At 34.4% G+C, this 26,372-nt stretch overlaps 1 protein-coding gene and 1 long non-coding RNA gene across 2 annotated transcripts; both read right to left on the bottom strand.

Moving 5' to 3' along the window:
• Positions 1 to 1,062: 1,062 nt before the first annotated feature.
• Positions 1,063 to 2,150, bottom strand: LOC133825433 (uncharacterized). The gene is made up of 4 exons (XM_062258375.1): positions 1,924 to 2,150; positions 1,583 to 1,834; positions 1,162 to 1,505; positions 1,063 to 1,081 (listed from the first exon to the last, which is right to left on the bottom strand). The coding sequence occupies exons 1-4, from the start codon at positions 1,963 to 1,965 to the stop codon at positions 1,063 to 1,065; spliced, it is 657 nt and encodes a 218-aa protein (XP_062114359.1). The 5' UTR covers positions 1,966 to 2,150.
• A 4,405-nt stretch (positions 2,151 to 6,555) lies between these two features.
• LOC133823648 (uncharacterized) lies at positions 6,556 to 12,284 on the bottom strand. The gene is made up of 4 exons (XR_009888429.1): positions 12,238 to 12,284; positions 11,566 to 11,686; positions 7,655 to 7,727; positions 6,556 to 7,206 (listed from the first exon to the last, which is right to left on the bottom strand). It is a non-coding gene; the product is annotated as an uncharacterized LOC133823648 (long non-coding RNA).
• Positions 12,285 to 26,372: the final 14,088 nt, after the last annotated feature.

Below are 26,372 nucleotides of genomic sequence, written 5' to 3'. Positions count from 1 at the left end.
TTTTAGTAGAACCAACTTATGGTGTTTTTTTCTCTTAAAAAGTGTATTATGCCCAAAACAAATCATGTTTTTTTATACAAACAAACTGAACAAAACAAAACATATATCACAATAATATAAAATACTAGAATTTGAACTAAGTATCTAAAATAACAGTCTTAAGTTAATTACAAAATGACTCACATAAGCATTGTAAACTATAGTTAGGCAACAAAAGTGTGTATATCTTCAAGAAAGTCTAAGTTAACATTGTAAGTATATCTCATTAAAAGTCTAAGTTAACAAAAGTGAGTGGACCTATGTAGTACTCATCAAATCCATGACGCATTATGCCCATTCTTCACGTACTTCATTGATCTCATCCTTTGTGTAATAGTTCTTCCCGCCACACTAAAACAAAATTCATTGCATGAGTTGAATTAATATATTTAATCTTAAGGTTAAGCTAGAACTTTAATAATGAATATTTTCACTTACATTACTAGTTAGCCATCGCATTGAAATCTCATTTGTCACGAAGTCCTTCATCATCCTCATAACATAGAACCCACATTGTACTAATTGTAATGGTTGACGAGGACACTTAACTGTTCTCCACGCGACTTCCTTAGTTTTTGCATTATTTGTGTGTAAATGTTGAAAGACACTAAATAATAATAACATAAACATTTAGATGTTGTTAATTTTAAATGAATTAAAGAGTATGCAGTTAATTGGTTAGATTTTTACCGAGAAATGAGAGATTTGATTTCATCTGGTGGAAAATTGTGAAGAGAATCCACGAAATAGCATAATTGGTGATCAAAATCAATTATTATAAGCATCCAATGCTTTCTAACAAAAACACAAAAATATTTCATTATTAATATTATATATATTCACTAACAAAATACTAAAAGTAAAAAATTTACCCCTTATGATATGGCAACAACCACATCTGACCCGGATTTGAATCAAGCATACGCTTTGATATCCATTCAAATCGTTCTTCTTCAGTGGATCCAACATTTGATAACCAAATTGGCTCAACAAAACGAAAAAAGTGACTGATCTCTCTTTTCACTAATTGGAAGTAAAAATCCTACATAAAAAATATATCTCTGTTAAATTTATAAAATAAGTTATGAACAAACTTATAATTATTTTAAAAATCTTTGATACCTGATATATAACGATATACATGATGCTCCAATCTCTTCCATTAAGCCAACATGGACTATATCTTCTTGTGAGATATATAAATCATTCTCATGGCCGAATATCTCAAAATCCATCGGAATTTTGATCATGAAACTTGGCTCCACATACTTCACGGTAGTTAATAGACACTTGAGAAAGCGAGGAACCCCACTAGGAATCTTGAAGAGTATCGGGGCACTAGCTTTAATTGACACTACTTCATTTTGACTAGGAAGTTTTTGGGAAGGATGAGACTTCTCTTGTGTCATTGGGGCATTAGGTATTGGTGAACCATTCCTTTTTTGCTTCTTTGTCTTCTTAGGTAGCTTCAACATGAAAGTAACACATGTTAGTCATGAAAAATAATTCAATCACTAAATATAGTTTCTTGTCAATGTCTTACCAAATCTGAATCGTAAGGAATGATCAGATGAGATGGCCACTCAACATAGTGGCCGACAGCATGACGTACTAAAGAAATCTCATCTCCAATAGGAAAAATAAGTTTAGCCTCATCATTACAGCACTCATCCACTTGCACACGATAGTTACCCTTTCTTAAGTCAACACAATGAATTTTTCCGCTTGTTGCCATTATTCGTCCAATAGCAACAGTATCACCATTTTCTGTCAATAATCTAGACTTCTGATTATCCTACACGCTCAAGACGAGGACAAAATAATATTTATGTTATAATAGATATTTTCTAAAATAATAATATGAATAGGTGAAGAATAAAATACCTTTGAAGAAACTAAAGACTCATTTACCACCTCCATTGGCATAGGGGTCTCACTTGTTCGTGAAACTATCGTAGGCAAACTCACTTCACTTCCCTTTAATGATGAAATTTGGTTTGCTAATTCTGTAAACTTTGTCAAAAATAACTCTCGTTCTTCTCTTTCTCATTTTCGTTCTACTTCAAATTGTTCAGCTTGGCTACGTAGTCTTTGCTCAAAGGATTGCTCTAACTTTTTAAAGTCATCTAAGTGTTTTTGCGATTAGTGTTGCTGAAATTGAAATTGATATTGTTGAAGTCCACTAAAACCTCCTGCTGGCTTCAAAAAGTAGACTCTTTGTGTAACTCCACGACTTTGGCCTCTTACTCTACCAGGATGCTCCTTTGTTCCTAACACTTATGTCAATATATCGTTTTTCCCAACTTCTACAAGTGTCCCCTCATTTCTCTTATCTAGAAGGTCATCCTGCAATATTTAATTTCATAAATTTAGTAATACAATATAATGAAGGATAAAAAAAATATCCAAGTTCATATAGTTTACAACATACAATGGCATCTCCTATAAGCTTGTCATGTTCATTTACATAATTTCCTGATGCATCTTTCCTTGCCTCCTTCCAAAGTATAGATCGATCTATTGGCTCATTTGTGCCTAGTTTAGTTTGCTATAACAAAATAAAACTCAATTAGTTATATATTAAACCACTACAAAAATTAAAATCAATAGTAAAAGCTCACTAACAAGGTCAATTTCTATTTCTTTATAACTGTGTCGTGATGAACGATGAGGATACTCCAAAGCAGCACGCCTCTCTTTTTGTTTTTTACTAAATTCCTAATTCAATTGGAATAATTTAACTTTTCAATAAATTAATATATGAATAAAAAAAAATTGAAACATAGTATTGTACACTTACTTGAAATTCTTTACTTTTTCTTTTGGTGACGAAGTTTTTCCATTCCTCCTCAGGAATGTTATATCCTTTTGGAGGCACATCTAATGCAGTGGGATTTGCTTCCAATAAATCTTGGTTGTTAAGGTAAGGAGCTACAAATCTTCTAGTCAAAAATGTTTTGAATGTCCTCCACTTGATGCCTACTGAACTCATCACTTCCTTTCTCATTCCCTCGTTAAGATGAACAACTAGCCACAAAGTTTAACAATACAAGTCAGTGTAAATAATAATATACAAGTTTAAAAGATTACCTTCAGTCTATGAACCTTACATTTACATCTTTCCAAACATTCTCTAAAGTTGCAGCAGGAACATCATGCCAATTATCATATGTAATTGACACCATTGACTTTGCTTGCATCCCCAAATAGCATTGTAACGCTCTCTCCGGAGTTCCAATTGATTGCCTTCTCTTGTTAAACCTTAAATTTATCTTAATCCCTTTGATCTTGTCAGCAATTATTTTTGCCAATCGCACTATCTCCTCAGTCTGCCTACTTTTCTTCTTCTTTGTTGTAAGATCTTCATTACCAGCCTCTTCTAAATTGATACCTTCGTCTGCATTGTCTTCAAGTTCCTCTTCGGGATGCTCTCCATGATGGTCCATGATCCTATTAAGAAAAAACAAGTATATAGATTAGTACATAAAATAAACAAATGATAAGAATATTTTAAATACAAAGCCACTAGGGTGAGACTCAGGTTTGGTCTAGTGGTTATGGGGGTTGGGAATTAGGGTGAGACTCAGGTTCGAAGGTTCGAACCTAGGATCTCTTGTTATTAAGGCTTTTAGTCTCAATTACGCACCAAGTGCGCTAATGATAAAAGAAAATATATTTTAAATACAAACTTACAATCCAAATTCCATCACAATCTCTTCGAACATATGGTCCAACTATTGATTCAATTCCCTCAAATTCATTGATATCTCCAATTTCTTTCTCAAAAGTTTGAAGTTCGCCAATCTCATAATCATCATCATCATCATCACCTATGAATTTTGGTTGTGATGCAAGTACAATTGACCATCTTGAATCTGATGGATCTTGAATATAGAATACTTGTTTTGCTTGACTTGCTAATATAAATGATTCTTCCTTATGGCTTATTTTATTGAGATCCACTAAAGTACATCCTAACTCATCTGATATAACATACTTGTCTTCTAGCCAATTCCATTTGAACATTGCCATCCTAAAATCACGATAATCAAGCTCCCATATTTCTTCAATGACTCCATAAAATTTCATATCTCCATAAAATGGTTTTTTATCACGAGCTGAAGCAAATTGAAGAGTTTTTGCAACAATACATACACCGCTATTTTGTGTCACTCTAACATCATCACGAGCTTTTGTACTAAATCTATAACCATTTACGACAAATCCATCATGCTTAATTGCCATTATAGTCGAACCTAATGAAATCCATCTTAAGTTTTCGGATACTTTGTGAAACTCCATACTCAATTCAGATTGAATCTGCATAATGTAAAATAAATTATAGATTATGAAATAGTTATTTTTAAAAGCTAAGTATAATTATAATGAAGTAATTATAATAAGCTACCCTATCACGAAACCATTGATGAAAAGTTCGATGGTGGTCATCTTGAATCCACTTTCTTGATTTACTTCGATTCTCACGATGAAGATATTCCAAGTGTTCTCTGAAATTAAGAATATTGTTATTATGACAATAAATCATTGCTTAGATATCATTTCACATTATATTAATACTTACTCTATGTAAGCTTGAACTTCAATTGTATTCTCTAGAACATTTTGACGAGCAACATCCCAGTCTTCTTTTTTGATTAAGGTGAGCCTTCCATTGTTGATGCCTCTTCCAATAACATCTTCACTCGTTGTCTTTCTGGGAATACCAATCGCTTCTGCATCAGTGATATACTCAGTACAAAATTCAACCGCTTCTTCTGCTATGTAAGCCTCAACTATACAACCCTCTGGACGATTTCGATTTCTAACATAACCTTTGTAAACTTTCATCAATCTTTCAAATGGATACATCCAACGAAAACATACAGGCCCACATAGTTTTACTTCTCTAACAAGATGCACCGCCAAATGAACCATGATATCAAAAAAAGATGGAGGAAAGTATTGCTCAAATAAGCACAAGGTCTTGGCAATTTCTATTTGAATCTTGTCTAACTTAGACACATCAACAACCTTACAACATATGGCATTAAAAAACAAACACATTCGTATTATAGCATTTCTAACATGTTTGTCTAGTGATCCCCGAATAGCAATTGGAAGTAACTGTTGGATTAATACATGACAATCATGAGATTTAAGACTAATTAGTCTACAATCTTTCAAAGATACTAAATTAGGAATATTTGATGAATACCCATCTGGAACCTTAACATTTGCCAAAGTTCCACAAAGTTTACGCTTCTCATCTTTCTTCAAGGTGTAACAAGCAGGAGGTAAATATGTTCTTCTTTCACCTGTTTCAGGTGCCAAATCTTTTTTTGATTCAGACATTAACACAAGGTCCTTACGAACAAAGATACTGTCCTTAGTTTTCCAAGGAATATTAAGTAAGGTTCCGATCAAACTATCACATATGTTTTTCTCAATGTGCATGACGTCAAGATTATGTCTTACTAACAAATGTCTCCAATACTCTTATTCAAAGAAAATTGACTTCTTCTTCCAACATGTAGTATTCTTTGAATCTTCGGCTAATTGGTCTTTCTTATTGCGCTTTCGTTTGATGTTTGTTTTACATTTGCCTTTCTTTTTCCCCTTTGTCTCTACATTTTCATCGACCTTTTCCATAGGCTTACCAAATTTATTTTCAACAAAACGAATCTCTTCGTAGATAGCTTCTCCAGTCATTGGTGTAGGCGCTTCTCGCAACTCTTGCTCACCATTAAATGCTAATTTTTTCTTCCGGTAATAATGCTTTTTTGGTAGAAACCTTCTATGACCCATATAACACATCTTCCTACAATGTTCTAATCTTGTGGCGCTTGTTTGTTCACCGCATATTGGACATCCTTTATATCCTTTCACAAAACATCCTGATAAATTACCATAAGCAGGAAAATCATTGATTGTCCATAAGAGTACACCTCTAAGTATAAAATTTTCTTTTTTAAAAGAATCATAACAATCAATTCCGTTCCACAACACCTTCAAGTCATCTATCAAAGGTGCTAAATAGATATCTATAACATTTCCAGGTTGCTTGGGACCTGATATCAACAAAGTTAACATTGTGAATCTTCTTTTCATACACAACAAAGGAGGAAGATTATAAATACATAGAATCACTGGCCAACAACTGTAAGAAGAGCTCATATTGCTGAATGGATTGATGCCATCAGCAGAAATACCAAGTCGAAGGTTTCTAGGATCCTCTCTTATTTGAGGCCATAGTTCATCCACTTCTTTCCAAGCTGGGGAATCAGCTGGATGGCGCAATTTTTCATCTTTGATCCTTCCATCCTCATGCCATCGCAGACTTTCAACATGTTCAGGATTTCGAAACAAACGTATAAACCTAGGTATTGGCGGAAAATACCACAATACTTTTGTTGGAATCCCTTTCTTACATTCTTTGTTCTTCTTAATTTTTTCCATCTAGATGTTTTACATACGGGGCACTCAGTTGCACTCTCATATTGATTTCAATATAGAATGCAATCATTTGGACAAGCGTGAATCTTGCTATACTCCATTCCTAATGTGCACAATGTTTTTTTTGCTTCATAAAGCGAGGAAGGCAATTCATTGTCTTTTGGTAAAATTTCTTTTAATAAAGTTAATAACTTTGTGAAACTTGTGTCACTCCAACCACTACCAGCTTTCAAGTTGTATTGTTTTACTAAAACAACCAATTTTGACAAAGGTGCCCCCGAGAATATTGGTTTCTCTGCATCTTCTAAAAATTTCAAAAATTCTTGAGGCTTATCAACAAAACGTTCTTCTGCATCTCTCACCATCTCTATAGGGTCATCAAACACTTGATCAAATTGCTTTCTTTCATTGGGAACATTATTGTTAGAGTCATATTCTTCACCATGCCAAATCCACTTGACATATGTTTGGTCCATTCAGTTAATGTATAGATGACTTTTTATCTCCATTATGTCTAATTTTTTCAAATTTGAACATTTTCTACAGGGACAATGAACTCTGGAAGGATCTGTTGTATTTTCTAACGCTAACTTAATAAAGTTGTCGACTCCCTCTTCATACTCTTTTGAAAGTCTATCCTTTGTTATCCAACTCTTGTCCATTTCCTAGAAAAAAATTCGATAGAGGTTTCCCTAAAATTGGACTAAAATCCTCCTGCACGTAGAAAATTCCCATAACAAATTTTTAGCGCTGTCATATTCCTATAAATACACTATCTTAAATTTTGACAGAGCTTCCCTATACCAATCAAACAAGAACAATGCAAGCACAACATAATTTAAATATAAGAAAATAAAACATAATTCTAGATGAATTTGGGCAACATTTCCCTTGTAATAGTGACCTAACCATCTGTCAATAGAGAATCAAGCAATTCAAACAACATACAATAAGTTTCTTCCTTACATCTCCGCAGCACACAAATAAATTTCCCAGAAACTACTTCACTAAAACACACAAGTTCTCGACCTTCCATTATCACCGCAACACACAATTTTAATCACAGAACCTACTTCACTATGGATGAATATTTAAGATATTCAAACTCCTCTAACATTTTTATAATAATATTTATAAAAAAAAAATAAGAAAACATCCATACCTCTTGCAATTAACAATAATCAAGCAAATTAATTCACTTGGCAATGATCCTTGCTAATATTTCCACCCAAAACCTACAAAATAAAATTAATCTATAAGCCCCATTTGAAGTTTCTGAGTCAATAAAGCAAAACTGACACCATTTGTTTTATTTATTTATTTATATATTTATTATTCTTTTTATATTCTATTGCTAACTTATATAATTTATGATTGTACGTAGTTCAATATTTCTGGGGTTGAAAAGTTATGGGAGGCCTTGAATGAAAACGACAAAAGATACTGTTTTATAAGAGTAAAATAGTCAAAGGACAAATAATTATTCTTACTTGTTAGACCTGCAACGACACCTACTTCGTTCCCAAAAATAGCTTTTAAAACTCAAATATAATTATGGAAATAAACATATATAGGAAATAACTTCGTAAATAAATAAACAAAATAAGTCAATAACCCTTGGAACTGTGAGAATAATAATAGGAAAATAAAATAAAATAAAATTGTAAGAAAAAATGAAAATTATGCTTAACTAATCACACATGAAGAAAACTTTTTTCACAAAAAAATGAAAAAAAATAAATAAAATTGAGGAATATTCTTGAAGAGGCAGTGTATATACTACTAGCTAGCTTAGTGTGTTTAATTAAATTAAGAGGACAATTGATTAATAAAATATGAATATGTTATCCTCTCAGTGCAGAAGAGGAAGAGAGTTGACTGAAACAGACAAAAGAGAGTGGGAGAAGAGACAGAGGTAAGCTGGGCATATATTCAACTGTGCTATGATTAACCTAGCTAGCTAACATAACCCCACTTGCTTTAAACATGCCATATATAACTAGATATAGTCATATAGAAAATATGCCACGTTGGACTTTCTTTTATGTAATATTATATATATAAACTGCTGATCTATTTTTTATAGATAATTAAATACATATGGTTATATGTACTATCTAATTGACCTCAAATTAGCATATATAGCAAGTGAAAATATCACAAGTCTCACATATCACATCAACGTTTAATAAAATATCATTATAGTTTGCTAAGAATGTGTTTTAATTGGGACAATGTTTTTATTCTATGAATCAGAACCAAAATGTGCTTTGTTATATAATTAATGGAAGACTTAAGTTAGATTTAGATAAAAGTTAGAAGACATGTGGATCCAAATCCATTTTTTTTATATATGTCATTGTATATATTTATAACAGAGACAGAGATATAAAGATATATATATATCTAGCTTTAATGATTTAAGTTTGTAGCAAAATCTGGTACTATTGTCGAATTCTGTGGGTACTTACAAATTTGCCAGCATAACAGGCTCCAATATCACAGGTCTTGCTGCTGTATGACACTGGTTTACAAGAAGAAAATTAAAATAAGTACTGTTGACTACGTTTTTAGCCAACGACGTGAGCACGTCAATAATGACAAGCCTTCAAGAGAAATCAAAACGACAACAAACGGTATAAACAAGAAAAGTAAAGAACACAGGAGATTTTTATAGTGGTTCAGCCCCGATTGTCGGTAATAGCCTAATCCACTTAGAGTTGTGATTTATAAATCTATACTCAAGATCAGATGGACTATGCCAACTGAGTTTCTTCAGTATAAATTGTGAAAATACAAGAATTCTCTTTAATTTCACCACTTTCTCTCTCTAGAATAGACAGACCCAATTTTCTCTCTCTAGAAAGAAGAAGCAGAAGAAAGACCCGCCCTCATCTCATAAGCTCCCTATTTATAGAGATGGGATCCTCAATTGATATCCCCTTATAATAGGGATATTTTATTATATTATTACATTTATATTACAAATAAACATTCAAAATTCAAAATGTAACAAACTCCCCATTTGTGGGAAGAATGAGAGATTCCCGCGCATGTTGTTGAAGTTGTGTCTGACTTAGTCTCCTCTAGCTAGTTGGTCCACCTCCTACTCACTACCCATGCAAGTGCTGGTTGAACATGCATGGTGGTAGGATATGCATGGTGGTAGGTTGAACGTGCATGGTGGTAGGAGATGCACTTCTCTCCTCTAACATGCACTCTCCTCTAGCATGCCATGTTCCTCCTTGAACCAATCTCCTTGGCTTCTCCTCGGACCAAGGTGGTCCGAGGCAACCTCCTTGGCACCTCACCTTGGACAACATTGAGGGAACCTCACCTTGGACAACATTGAGGGAACCTCACCTTGGACAATATTGAGGCAACCTCACCTTGGACAATATTGAGGCAACCTCACCTTGGACAATATTGAGGCAACCTCACCTTGGACAACATTGAGGCAACCTTCTTTAGCATCTCCCAAACATGTCCGATCGAACATTGTATAGACTTTCCTTATGAAAGTCTAAGTCTCCATTCTCTTGCATGAGACTCCTCCTCCTTAGCTATTTACCTTGGACACGTTCGAGCCAACACTTAGAAAACCTTGGGAGCCTTGCCTCCTACACACCCTTGGGGTCTCCTAGGACCACACCCTCCTTGGGGTCTCCTAGGACCACATCCTCCTTGGAGTCTCCTAGGACCACTCCCCTTAGCTCTCCTAGGAGGCACTCTCCTAGATGCATTCTCCTTAGCCTCCTAGGATGCATTCTCCAATTTTTGGGTATAACAAGTACCAATTCAAATTTCAAGCTGGAGGAGAAAGCAAGATAAAATAGAATACAAAATTACATATGGTTGTCACAATCAAAATACAGAGACTACATATAAAAGAACCTTTCTAAATGCATATATTGCAGCTAACTCTCCATTTGTTAAACATATACAAATATTTTCAACTGGTGTCCAATTAATGACCCCCTGAGCACATAAAAGCAAAGACCACTGTGATCCTTTTTAATATACACTGAATCCTTTTTAATTTAATAGACCACATGCATTAATAGTATTAATATAATATAATATTAACAGAAAAGTCAACAACTACAACCAGTTTATATAAAGATAAACCATATAAGAATCCCAGATTAATTCTTACCCTTATCTGGCAATGTGGACATCTGTAATTATGTCAAAAAATTAAAATTAAGGAATGCATCAGCCTATAGATGTCAAAAAACAACTTTGCGGAAGTCTTCAGTTTTCATGGTAGAATTATCTCAACATTGTGTAACTCATTTTCATGAACAAATACATAACCAAAAAAATACGTTTCTTTAATGATAACATCTGAACAACAATAACACACCCTTCTTTCTGATCAGATGGCAAACTTTTAAGCTTTTTGCTCATTATCAGCAAATCTTTTGACATGGGATTCACCTCTTTTTATTAGAAAATCTGGGATTCACCTTATTTAACTAATGCTTGAATCACTCCTTTTATCATGGTTTGTATAGGGAAATTAGGATAATAATCTGGAACACAATAACAGACAAGACATGAGGAAAGTAAAAAATATCTCCAAAAATTATCTTTCACTTTCCCCAAAGAAAAATCCTTTTTGCTGTAAAAAGGTCATAGTATTTTAACACAACCTTTCTGTTCTTAAACCAAACAACAGTACATACAGAGACAGTTGTAGACAAAGCAATAAGAATGACAGAAAGGATGCTTGTCTCAAAGATATTAAAAACCATAAACCCATAATAAAATTTCACAAAATGTACACTAACAGCAAAAATAACAATTATATATACAGAGCATGAAAAACATCTCATGCTTGGATTGGATATGATCATTGGGAATGAACAACCCCAACTGAAGCTAATCATTTTTCTTTTTGTATAGATCACGACAAAAAATAAAATCTCTTACTGAAACACAATTAAAATTTTATAAACCAGTCATTATAATATTCCATTTGACATTTCAATGCCTAGATACATCAACACTTTCAATCAAATGCCTAGATGCATGAACACATTCAAGCACAAATCAATAAAGACCACGTACCTGAAAAATGAGCCATTTTTAATAACTTCAGAGGAAACACAAAGTTAGTTGTGAAAACTCAGGCTCCCATTTCCCCAAGTAAGCCATTCTCACAAGTCATTCCAGTTAAAGCCCGTTCTTTCTCACATATAAGCATAGCAAAATCTTGAAAAGGGTCTAACCAGAATGATGGCTAGAAAATTTGCTTCTTTATAGCCATGTCAAGATAACTGCTAAACTAGAAAATTCAAACTAATAAGCAACTTCAAAACATTACATTCGCTGCATAAATTCAGCATGTTGTAAGTATTAATTTGTAATAGACAAATATTTTCATAAGTAGCTCTCCTAAGAGTCAAATAGACGGTACTAAAATTAATACTTGGCTGATACTTTACTGGACACTAAAACACATTCACACGTACACACACACACACACACACACACACACACACACATATATATATATATGCACTGGTGTACGTGTGTTTATTCTACTAAATGTGTGACATATTATAAATTTTTAATGTAATTATCTTACAGGATCAGTAACAATTAGTCATTATATATCTATGGACACAAAACAGAATAAAAGGAACACATAGAGCTTTTTGACTATATATTACTGTAAAAATAAATAGCTTTTACACTTCTCTCTCTGTTATTCTAGGGAAAAGGGGGAGGCTAGCTAACCTTTGGAGGTAGTTTTCCAAAAGCATCTCAATTTCTTCTTCCTCTTCTGCATAAAACAAAACCAAACCAAAATTGAATTTGTTGCAATGGTTATATTTCTGATGACAGTCATTATCAGCAAGTTTATGAAGAGTAAAATCCACTCTAAATAGTAATCAAGTGGTAAAATAGTCCAAATTCAACATGTTATACATATGATGTAAGCATATAAATATATACTTCTCAAAGTCAAAAGTCTGCCCTTATTGTGCCAGAATCTAAGCATATGAATATGAATGATGATGTGGTATAAATTGAAGGGTAAGAGCCAAAACAAGTAGTTATCAAACCTAAATTGTGACCCTTATATTGACACACAGAGAGAGTTCAGGTTCTAACAGCTGGAGATGATCTGGCAGCTGATACTTTCAATCACAAGTTCATAAATAATTTCAGCACCCAGTAAATCAAACATAGTAAACAAGAGCTAGCTTGCAATGTGTATAGATATATATATATATTTATATAGAGAGAGGAATTATTCAAACATGAGTCAGGAGGCTAGGCAAATAATAATCTTAACTCATACATGGGATCCACCCCACACCAGTATTGCTAGTGAATAGATACACTACTAAATTTGTAGAGTTAAAGAGTAGTAGTACATAATTTCAAGATATATTATTTATTCATTTTAAAATGTTCTGGCATGAGAAGCATCCCCACAACTGATTCGAAGAACAGTCACACATTGATTGTTGAAGAAAATGATGTCTCACAAGCACATCACGTGAATTTGTAGGTTGTAATCGTGGCTCATTCTTTCCTTTGAGTAGAAAAGATCAATACTGCAGAGTAAAACTTTTGCAGAGTATATTCCAAAATCTTCTTATTGATATTTGCATGTTGTTATCCCTTAATCAATTAATTAATAATTATGCTTATATACATATATATGGATTTTCATTTGAAGTTTTCTTGGTCCCTTATCTATATAACTCAGGTTTCAAAAAGCTACCTGTGATATATATCTTTGAAATATAATACCATTATGGGTTCTCAAGGAATTAACAGCAGTGAGTTATCCCAAGGTCAAGCCCATTTGTACAAGCATATGTTATCCTACGCAACACCCATGTCTCTAAAATGTGCAATTTAGCTAGGCATACCAGACATAATCGACAACAATGGCCAAGGCCAAGGCCAACCCATTACTCTCTCTGAGTTGGTCTCTTCCCTTCAACTTGCTCCAGCTCAAACTGGTTTCCTCTACCATCTGATGCGCCTATTAGTACACTCTGACTTGTTCACAGCAAAGAAAGTTATTAGCCAAAATGAAGAAGAAGTAGATGCATATGGTCTCACACCTTCATCTAGATTACTTCTCACTAATAATAGTAAGAATGAGGTCCCAAGCTTGTGCCCCTATGTTCTTGCCAAGCTTGATCCTTCTACTGTAACTTCATTCCATTTCCTTGGAAGTTGGTTCCAGCAGAAAGATGCAACTCCAAGTCCACACACCTCCCCGCCTGTTTCCCTTGTTCCTCCTCCTCCAATCCACACACCTCCTCGTCTAACCTCAATCCCACCATCTACAATAATCTCCACCTCACCCACACCGCTAGCCAATATCCACTTTTTACTGAACACAACCCAGATTCATTATAATGTCAAATTAGTTTGACATTCCTAGGGGTGAGGCTACACAGAATTGACAAAATTGCCCGATCCTCTTCGGTAGAAAATTTATCACATATTATTCCACTTCCCTATGTCACGCTTCAGAGAAGAGACTTTTGCTGAAGTTGGACAATGTCGATATAATAGAGAAACACTTCTTTCATTATTACTCTAAAAAACTAATTACGGTACAAATACGAACATCAATTTTGATATATATATATATATATATGAATAAATATGGAGTGATAGAAAAAGAGACAGACCTGACCGGAGACCGCTGGTGAACAACGCAGTGAGAGATGCTGCCACGACCGGAGACCGCTGGTGAACAACGAAAGGAGTTGTTGCCGAACGGTATGCTGGTGAAGCTGAGTGACTGGAGTTGAGGAGGGAGAGTCACTGTAGTTTGGGTTGCTGGTGGAATGAAGAAGACGAGAAGAAATTTTTTTCGCAGGGGTGTACAGTGAAGAAGAAGAGCGCGGGATACTTAATTTTATTTGTGCTTTTTTTTCCACCCTAATTTTAACATGGTATGTCTCCAATACCAATCGACATATGATGTAGCATCATAAGTCATTTCTAAAACCGACTTATGCTATTAAAATTAAAAATATATAATTTTAACATGGTAAGTCAGTGCATTAGCAATTGACCTATGATGCAGCATGATATGTTTGTTCTAGAACCGACTTATGATGTTAAAATTAACAAATATATAAGTTTAATATGTTGATATTTTGTTTTAAAATTATAAATCTCCAACTTATTTAGTTTATTTTTTTCAAATATTTATAAATATGTCATTTATAAATTAAAATATTTTCTTATTAAAAACAAAATTAAATTTTTTTAATTCCGAATAATTAATTAATTAATATTTCAAAAATTATAATATATGTAATATTAATAAGTATATATTTTTTATACTTATTGCATTCACAAATCAATTATATATATGTATTGTTTAATAAAGTAATATATTTTAAAATTAAAATAATACAAAAACAAATTAGACTATCTTTAACAATATATTTTTATAATGACATGATAGGTCAGTCCATAGAACCGACTTACCATGTCACATGAAAAGTCAGTTCCTACACAACCGACCTTCCATGTCATTTCAAAAAATATTAATTAAATACATTAAAATATTTATAAAGTTTTTTTATTTTAAATTATAAATACTATTCAATTAAAATATTTTTTCATTATAAAATATAATTATTTTTTTTATATTATAAATAATTGATTAATTTGATTCATCTATTTATATTTCAAAACATTATAATGTAGATTGACAAATATAAAATTTTTACATTTATTTGATACACTACTAAATAAATTATTGTATTTAAAAATTCAAATAATTTAAAATAAATAAAAATGTGACATGATAAGTCAGTTCATATAGTACCGACATACCATGTTAGAAATGTAGGACATAGTAAGTCGGTCCACACAGAACTGACCTTCCATGATTAACATGGCAGGTCAGTTTTGCAGGAACCGACTTACTATGACATCTTCAAGCATGGGAGGTCGGTTCAATGTGAACCGACCTCCCATGCTTACCTTTGTTATACATGATAAGTCGGTTCTGTGTAAACCGACTTATGAACATGTGGTAAGTCAGTTTAAGCAGAACCGACCTCTCATGGCCGATGACTGATGTCCAGATTGTAGTAGTGTCCAGTCAAAGTGGCAAACTACCCCCGAGATCAGAACAAAGGGGGGTTCTGAAAAGTTTCAAACCTGTAAAGTTATTCATGATAAGTCATCATCTACTTCCACTCGTAGGCCTTCTCGTTTGAAGAAAGACTCTTCCACATCAAAAAAAGTTTTAGTACTGCAACCTCTTCAACAAGTCTGATTTCGTGATGAAAAGTAGAAAAAAGAGAGACAGCAACGAGCTTTATTGAGGATGACTCGATGATGGGAAGGCTCTTTCAAGTCGGAGGCTCCAATGAGCTGCACATTTGTTAGATCAACCATGGAGGTTGAAAAGACGCACTTTGAATTTACCTTTTGTATCACATAAAATCTCACCGAGAATCCTTAGTAGCATCAACATTTTCCAAAATCCCTTCTTCAATCTCCCCATCCTACACGCTTCTACCTCTGTGACCGACTGCTTTCCTTGCGCTGCAACTCCTAGATTGAGCAATAAGTGTGTCGTTTATGTCTTAAAGAAGAGCCTCCTTCTCGGTTCTGTTTTTGCAGAGGATCAAATTTTTACTGTCAATTGTGTAAATCATGGTGTTTTGTGCTTATCTTTCCAAGGTTAGGCTTCTACTACTATTTAATATGAGGTGCCACATCCAAAAACTATGATTATCAACCCCTCACTTAACTCATTAGATGTGACTTTGTTCTAGATCTGACGATTCCTTTTCGGGATCTGACTACTTCTACTGCACCCTCACAATATGGTACTACAGAATTGGTGGTTCTTCAAAGGAAAAAAGTCTCGTATTATGGTGTTTCAAAGGTGGAGGATCTTCAGAGGACACATGTGACTGCTTCCCAATCTTTGACATCAACTGGTTTGTGTCAAGCACCCCTTCCTTTTATTTCAAGTTTCGCCTCCCTAAAAAATGCTTAGATAATTCTTTGATCAAATTCGGTCTACTGCGGCAAGCATGCCATCCTTTTGTCCAACTGATCTAGGCGATGTGGATGATCTGTCAAAAGGCACTACAAGAAAAAACATTTATGATAACTCTCAAAAAGTGTTATTAAATGAAGTTTATAACACTTTAGCAAGTGTTGAGTCTGCCAATGTTATTAAAAGTCTCATCATTTGATTATAGTTTTAATATGTTATTAAATGGACTATTATAACGCTATTTCGCTGTTATATATTGTAAATAGTAAACATTATTTGAATGTAATCTTATAATATTTAATTACATTTTCAAAATGTAATCTTATAGTTTTTAAATAAAGTTTTAAAATGTAATCTTATTAGTTTTAATTACATTTTATCATTGTTATAATTTTATAATAATAACTGTTAATGTTATCTTTTGTGTTTTTTATAATACTTTTAAAGTGAAATTGTCGAATTTTATAACGCTTATTATTTGTCCCAATATAATTACAATTTGAGAAAATCTAATGTATTTCTTGTATTAACCAAAATATTCAATACATTAGTTCCAAATAAAAATGTTTCAACTGCAAAATTCCATAATGAAATCTCATGCATAGAAATATAATGTCTAATGAGTCTAATTAAAGAGAAATTGTGTAAAGTGCCCTATTCTACTACTTTGTAAAAGGTCTCTCATCTCATAAATAATTAGAAAATAACATTTGACATATGAAATTCAGTAGAGCCATGATAAAACATGCAAGTTGGGCCCAATATGTAGCATCTCAGAATTTTACTTAGCTAGATAGTAGTAGCTTGTGCTGTAGTATTTTAGTTTTCGTGGTTACTGGTTCAAGCCGGGATTTAGTGGGAAACTCATAGAGATAGTTATGTATTTTATAAGTTTATCCTATAGTTTAGAAATATTAATTTTATCATAAGGTTTGATTAATATAGTTGGTCCTAGAAATGTTATTTATCATAACCTAAGGTTTAGATAGAATAATTAAGAACGTGACACTTGTCACATGTATGTTTATTAAGGATTTAAGTATTTTAGATGAATAAATTAATCAAGGATAAACCTAGGAAGTCTAGAACCTTCCCTCAGCTATTAGGATCATGTTTTACTCAGTCAAAGTGGTTTAAACAAATTCAAGTGTGCTAAACGTGTGCAAAAACGTGTTTGATATATCAGTGTATGCCAATATATCGCAGCTATAGGGGCCTATATATCGCTTATGATTAATACGGAAAACATGTCGAATTCGCATGAACAAAAACATGGAGGCTCAGGACCATGGGGGAGGTGATATATCGCCTATAGGGGGAGATATATCAGATCCACTTGCATATTTTGAAAATCCATGGAATCCGATCTAGAAACAGCCCTCAACAACTTGGACTTGCTCTTGAACGTTTTTGACCGAGTTTTGGGCATCTGTTGAGCAGAAAAGTCAAATTTTTATTCAATTATTTATTCATTTTAAAAGGAGTTAGTTTCACTCCTTGAACTCTATAAATATGACTCTTCACTCAGCCGTACGCATCATCATCAAAGCATTTTTAGAGCCTCCAAACTACTAAGTTTATTCTAGAGAGAAACACAAGGGTTTTGGGGTTAAAAGCTTTCAAATCCCAGCTTTTCTAAACACTTGGGAAGTAAGATAGAGTCACATTTCGGTATTTGGGTGTAGATGGAAGTTCTAATCTATCTAAGGTATTCTTTATCCTTAGGCTCAGTTCATTATAGTTCCTCTAATTCTTTTCATTTTCTTCCAAATCATAACTTGTTCTAATTGCTTTTAAATAGGTGTTTGATTTTCTTGAAACTTAAGGTTTTCAGTAAGTTCTTATTATGATGGTTTAGATCTTCTTTTCATCTTATTTTCTTTAGGAAATTTATGATTTTTACTCTTTGGTTTTAGGAGTTTCCAATCCCACTCTTGTCTCAAATTTCCCAGTTATTGGTAAGGAAAATAGGTTAGATTTTATGTGTTTTGATTATGTTTATATACTATGTGTATGTGTGTATGTATTTGTTTTATGTTGTAGTCGCTTGGGAAATATGGTTGCTTAGATAGAAAATAAGCAAATTCCAAGATTTTTATCATTATCGTAGACTATAGTTATGATTAAACCTACCTCTAAATAGTAGCAAGAGGACCTAGATAGTTTATCATATACTATATTTGTGTCTAAACCTACCTCTAAATAGTAACAAGAGGACCTAGATGGTTTCTATCACATACTACGGTAATGAGTTAATGGCCATTAATTTATAGTCTTATGTTTTATGATTTAAGTTTTTACATCATACGTTTTATGATTTATATTTTTATGTTTTATGATTTATGATATGTTTTAGTAGTTTTTCCTTAATGGGTAGTAGGCTCATTCCTTTTTATTTAGATGTTGCTGGTAAATGAACATGGAGGACAGCACAGATTCTAGGTGGCTTTGGCATGTGTATTGGGCGAGAACTAAATGAATGGACTGATGGGAAAGATCGAGGATGACGTTTATGTTTTGAGTCTTTTCAATTATGTATTTATGATTTTTCGCATTTACCATTTGAAAAATTCAAAATAAAGGTTTAATTTTCTTTATGATTTCTATGTAATAACAGTGGGATCCCGTATTTTGGATTTTTATAATAAAGTTCTATTATTTTATGCATGTATTCGAAAATAGTAGTTATGTCTTAGTAGTTTTTAATGGTTCGAGGTTTTTAATTTAGTTGAGTCATTACAGTTGGTGTCAAAGCCACAGTTCTTATGCATGAAGTTCTCCTTCATACACACGCAAAATCTTCTGATCTAACCACCAATGTAAGTGTTTATGTTATTAATACTATGTTTATGTTGATAGCTAATGTTTTAGTCATTATGTTTTCAGTCAAAATGAATGGAGCTTTGACCTATCAAGATATATGAGCCATTAAGCCATTGAAAAGGGTTAGAGAACCAGGGATACAATAGGAGTGTTAGAAAGAATCACTCAAAGATTGGTCAAATTTCACAAGGATATAGTTCACCTTCAAATCACTAAGCAAATTATGATGAGAGCCATGGAACAATATGTCCTAGTAATTAGGCATTTTAAGGATTTTCCTTCTGTAGTTTCAAAATTGGAAGAATTATGGGAGACTATGGATGATGAAGATGATTTACAGGCATCCATGAGATATTATTTTCTTATACTTAAGTAAACCTATAGGTTTGAGTTTGAATTCACCAATGAACAAAAGCATAATATCCTAATGAATATTCCCCATGGTAGTTTCAAGGCTTATGGTACTGATGATTATGAGGAAATAACTAATGATATGCTAGATGAAGGGTTAGATGTAGAAGATCTTAATTTTTTCAGATTTACCCTAGTTATTATTGGTATAGTTTCTTTATTTATTTTGAATTTATGATTGTAATAAGTGAAAATATTTTTCCAAATGAATAAAGTTGTTATTTTTTAATGGAATTTATGAGTTTGATTTTTTCTACAATCACAATAAATTTAGAATAAATTCAATAAATAATGACTGAGTTTAGTGAGGGTGGATACAAATCAATGGACCAGGTTCTGTATTGAGAGTTTAGGGGGCCATAGTAGTGGGAACGATTTTACTAATCCCACCCTCCCTCAATATGGTTCACTTTAGAACAGTGACAAGTTTCAAGTATGAGAATTAAGTCATATAGGGTGGTTAGAAACAGACTTAGAAAATAATAAAGATGGCTTAATATTTTAAGTATAGAAACACACCCTAATGTATAAAGACGACTTACATAATTTTTCATAAGAAATCATAACTGATAGGTCCGAGTTATGTTTGCTTAGACTAAGTTTTGCCTTAGGAACTATTAGGGTAAGTTCTAACGTGTTTTCTCAACTGTTAGAACTTTGCTGAATATGTCACTATGAAGTTCTGCATGCACGAACGGCAATGCCCCCAGCACCACCAATGAGACTCACGAGGCCCCTCCAGTCTGAAGAAGGGACACACGTGCTACCACTGCTGCTGCCAATAGGAATGCACCACCACTAGCAGACAACACCACTGAGATTATCCGGCTATGACAACAAGTGGAAGAACTAATGCAACAACAATGACAATAGCCTCAGCCACAACCTTAGCTACAACCTCAGTTGCAGACTCAGCCGCAACCTCAGCCAACGGCTAAAGCACCCCAGCAAGGGCAGAATGTAGGATATCCATATAGGGGATGGATAATGGAAAACTATGTACCTTATCTAGCTCAATACATAGAGCTGGTCTACGAGCGTTTCCATAAGCAACACACTCCAAATTTTAAAGGGACAACCGACCCCTTTGAGGCTGAAGAGTGGCTCAAGAATGTAGAGCCTATTCTAGCACAGATGAACCTCAGCAACGCAGATCGCATATCCTACGTTTCGTCTCTACTGTAAAAGGATGCTAGAATCTGGTGGGATTTGGTACAGCATACTTACAATGTCACCACCATGACTTGGGCTAGATTTGCGGAGCTGTTTCACAAAAAGAACTACAACTCGACAGTCATTGCTACAATGGTGGAAGAGCTTGCCAGTCTGAAACAGGGCAATTTGTCGGTAGTTGAGTATGCTCGGCAATTTGATAGTTTAGCCAAGTTTGCACCAGAGTTAGTCCCAATAGACTACATAAGGGTTACTAAGTTCATTAGGGGACTCAGACCCAAGATTGTGTTAGGATTCAAGCTTGCAAACTCTGGAACCACTTCTTACACCGGTGTTATGGAAACGACTATAGAGGTGGAAAGGCTCCAAGAAAATGTTAGTAAGGAGGAGGCTAGCATGTCTGAACCTAAGCAATAGAATTAGATGCAGAATGGTCGAAACTACAACAACAACCAGCATAACAACAACGGGAAGAAAAGAAAGCATCCAGATAATAATCAAGCCAACACTGACACAAGAGCACGGACCAATAACGATAATAATAGGTCGGGTTATGTGGAATACCCTCAATGCTACAAGTGTCAGAAAAGACATCCTAGGGAGTGTCGTGCGAACACCAAGGGTTGTTACAATTGTGGCCAGGAAGGACATCGAAAAAAGGATTGTCTGCAACTCAAACAAGAAGAAAAGAAGGACAACAAGATGGTTCAACCAGAGTCTTCGCCTTGACCCAGGTAGAAGACAAAGTTAGTAACAAGGTGGTCACAGGTCAGCTTCCTATCCTCGATAATATATGTTCATTATTGTTAGATTCAGGAGAAACACACTTTTCTATCTCGTTAGGAATGATAGAGAAATTAGACAAACCTTATGAAAGATTTAGAACAAGGTTTGTTACGGAATTGCCTTCGGGCGAAGTAATTCTATCATCACGAATAGTACGAGGAGTACTGATCAAAGTCAAGGGCACAAAGCTAGAAGGAGACCTGATAGAGCTAGAGATCAAGGACTTCGACGTAATATTGAGCATGGACTGGCTAGCAAGACATGATGCAACCATCGACTGCAGACGCAAACAAGTGACGTTCGAAACTCTGGACTGTCAGAGACTATGTTTTATGGGAAAGACTTTAGGACTACGAACACTGCTTATCTCATCTCTCAAATCTCAAATGATGATAGAAAATGGATGTTACACATTCTTAGCAAGCATCACGGATGTGGCATATGAAGTATCATTAAAGGTTGGAGATGTCCACATTATAAAGGAATTTCCTGAGATATTTCCTTATGACTTATTAGGGTTACCCCGTACTCGGGAAATTGACTTCCCAATCAAACTAGTACCGGGAACCGAGCCTATCTCAAAGGCACCATACCGGATGGCACCTACCAAACTCAAGGAGTTGAAAACGCAGTTACAAGAACTCTTATACTTGGGTATCATTAGACCAAGCCATTTTCCATGGGGAGCACCAGTTCTATTTGTGAAGAAGAAGGATGGAAGCATATGGATGTGTATCGAATACCACGAGCTGAACAAGGTGACAATTAAGAACAAGTACCCACTACCCCAGATTGACGACTTATTTGATCAACTCTAAGGAGCAACGGTATTTTCAAAGATTGATCTACGATCCGGTTATCACCTGCTCAAGGTAAGGGAAGATGATATACCAAAGATAGCTTTTAGGACTCGATACATACATTACAAGTTCCTAGTTATGTCTTTTGGTCTTAACAACGCTCCCCCCGCATTTATGGACTTAATGAATCAGATCTTCAAGGATTTCTTGGACAAATTCATTGTGGTATTCATTGACGATATATTGGTGTACTCCAAGGACGAATTCGCACACGAGGAACATGTAAGATTGACAATGCTGCGACAAAAGGAGCATCAACTTTATGCCAAGTTCAAGAAATGCAAATTTTGGATATCGCAAGTAGCGTTCCTCGGCCACATAGTATCCAAGGATGGAGTCGCAGTAGACCCAACTAAAGTAGAGGCTGTGAAGGAATAGCCAAGACCTAAGAATGCGTCAGTTGTTAGAAGTTTTCTCGGGCTAGCAGGCTATTACCGGAGTTTTTAGAAGGCTTTTCTAAGATAGCCACTCCGCTTACCAACCTTAACCGGAAAAAACAGAAGTTCAACTAGATGGATAAATGTCAAGAAAGCTTCCAATTGTTCAAAGATAAATTATGCTCAGCTCCAGTACTTTTCGTACCGACAGCCAACAGCAAGTTTGTAGTATACTTTGATGCGTCCAAGCAAGGTTAAGGTTGTGTACTGATGTAAAAATACAAAGTGATAGCCTACGCATCAAGGCAGCTAAAGGTATACGAGCAATGATATCCAACACACAATATGGAGTTGGCAGCGATGATCTTCACATTGAAAATCTGGCGTTACTATCTTTATGGAGAACGGTGTGAGATTTATTCAGACCACAAGAGCTTAAAATATTTCTTCACGCAAAAGGATCTCAACATGAGGCAGCACAGGTGGTTAGAACTAGTAAAGGATTATGACTGCGAAATCCTATACCACCCAGGAAAAGCGAATGTAGTTGCCGATGCGTTAAGTCGGAAGAGTAATGGAAATTTGGTAGCATTATCCAGAATTGAAAAGCCGCTACATTAAGAGTTGATTAATGCCGGGATAGAAATAGTCAGGGGTCAACTGGCTAACTTGTCCATCTAGTCAAGTTTACTAGATGATATACAGATCAGGCAAAGGCATGACGACACGTTAGTATCACATATGGCTGCAGTCTAAGAAGGCAAGACTACGAATTTCTCTATATCAGGACAGGGGTTCTTGAGATATAAACGTCAGGTGTGCTTGTCGAATGACCATAGGATTAAGATGAGGATATTAGAATAGGCACAAACTACCCTATACTCATTTCACCTAGGGTTGACCAAGATGACTCATGACCTTAAGGAACTATATTGGTGGCTGAGAATGAAGAAAGACGTAGCAGAGTATGTGTCCAAATGCCTAATATTCCAGCAAGTAAAGGCTGAACATCAGCGACTCGCAGGCTTATTGCAACCACTTAGTATTTTGGAATGGAAGTGGGAAGACATAGCCATGGGCTTCGTGATAGGATTACCACGAACAAATATGCAACACAACTCAGCTTGGGTTGTGGTAGATAGACTCACCAACTCAGCTCACTTCCTACCTATCAAGACTACGTACACTGCAGACCAGAACGCAGACATTTATGTTCGAGAAATTGTACGACTGCATGGAATCCCTAAGACCAAAGTATCTGATAGAGGATCGGTGTTTACATCGAGATTTTGGGGAAGCTTGCAGCAAGCCAAGGGTACCAAGCTAAGTCTCAGTACGACATTTCATCCTCAGACCGACGGACAGTCCAAGCGTAGCATACATATTTTAGAAGATATGTTGCACGCTTGTGTACTAGACTTCAGAGGATCGTGGATTAAGTATTTTCCACTTAGAGCACTCCCAATGGATGCTCTACTCCATCCTTTAAAATACTTCCCCAAAAGATACTTTTTTCTATTTTACCTCTAAGTTTTACATTATACCATACATCAGCTTCTCTATATATTTCTCTACATCATTTAAATATTATATCTTTAAACATATTTTATTAATTAAAGTAAAATAAAATAATTGAAAAAGAAAAAAAAAATAAATATATATACTAAATGGGAGAGAGAAAGTTTATAAAGAGAAATAATAATATTAAAATATTATATAAAGGATATGTAAATATTATGTAAATGTAGATATGGATTAATTGGAGTTTGTGCATAGCTATTATAAATATATGTATAAAGGAGCTGATGCAAGATATTTTTGTGAGTTTTAGCTAAATATTATAGAGAAAGTATTTTACAAAATACACCACCAAAATATTTTTTTTTTTATAATTTATCTTAAACTTTTACATTATACCATACATCAGCTTCTATATTTTTTCTCTACATCATTTAAATATTATTTTTTTAAAAAATATTTTATTCATTTTATTTACATAAAATAATTAAATATAATAGTATCACACTCATATATATACAAAAGTTTATTAAAAACTAATAAAATATTTATAGCTTGATGAATAGTGTTTCACTACATATAGAGAAATACTATTCATTTAGGTAAAAAAAAATATAACTTTACATCATCCATTGGAAGACTATTTAACAATTATTTTTCTCTATATTATAGAGAATTAGATATTTTACCTCTTCCATTGGGAGTGCTCTTATAGAGTTCTCCTACAATAATAGCTACCAGGCAACAATCGGCATGGCCCCCTATGAGCGACTTTATGGAAGGAAGTGTCGATCGCCATTACATTGGGACGAAGTAGGAGAAAGACAACCTCTTGGACCTGAAGTTTATAGAGAGGCTCAAGACGTAGTGTAACTGATTAGAACGCGTATGCTCGTTGCTCAGAGTCGACAAAAGAGTTTATGCGAATGCCAAACAGCGAGATGTGGAATTAAAAGTCGGAGATTATGTCGTCTTAAGAATATCTCCTATGAAAGCAGTGAAGCGGTTTGGGAAGAAAGGCAAACTTAGTCTCCGATTTATAGGTCATTTTGAGATATTGGACAAGGTGGGACTAGTAGCGTATAGATAGCCCTACCGCCAGGTCTAGTAGATAGCCACAATGTATTTCACATCTCGATGTTGTGTAGATATGTGTTAGACCCATATAACATTCTGAAGTACGATACAATAGCACTTCAGAAAGACCTGAGTTATGAAGAATGACCGGTTAGCATCCTAGATAAGGGGATGAAGAAATTAGGTCTAAGTGTTTTCCAATAGTCAAGGTCTTATGGAGTACTAGTACAGAATGGGGGGCAACGTGGGAGTTGGAGGGAGACATCCGAGCACGGTATCAAGAATTATTTGTTCTTTTAAGTAGGTGAGAATTGTAGTGTCTCGGAAATTTACTTAGCTAGATAGTAGTAGCTTGTGTTGTAGTATTTTAGTTTTCGTGGTTATTGGTTCAAGCCGAGATTTAGTTGGAAACTCATAGAGATAGTTATGGATTTTATAAGTTTAGCCTATAGTTTAGAAATATTCATTTTATCCTAAGGTTTGATTAATATAGCTAGTCCTAGAAATGTTATTTATTAGAACCTATGGTTTAGATAGAATAATTAAGAACGTGAACCTTGTCACATGTATGTTTATTGATGATTTAAGGATTTTAGATAAAAAAAATTAATCAAGGATAAACCTAGGAAGCCTAGAGCCTTCCCTCAACTGTTAGGATCACATTTTACTCAGTCAAAGTGGTTTAAACAAATTCAAGTGTGTTGAAAGTGTGCAAAAATGTGTTTGATATATCAGCGTATGTTGATATATCACAGCTATAGGGGTCGATATATCGCCTATGATTGATACGAAAAACACGTCAAATTTGCACGAACAAAAACACGGAGGCTCAGGACTATG

The sequence above is a fragment of the Humulus lupulus genome, chromosome 1 (assembly GCF_963169125.1).
Source record: "Humulus lupulus chromosome 1, drHumLupu1.1, whole genome shotgun sequence".
In the NCBI taxonomy this organism is placed as follows: Eukaryota; Viridiplantae; Streptophyta; class Magnoliopsida; order Rosales; family Cannabaceae; genus Humulus; species Humulus lupulus.
The sequence above is the reverse complement of the archived record's forward strand: the minus strand, read 5'-3'. Positions and strand labels throughout refer to the sequence as shown.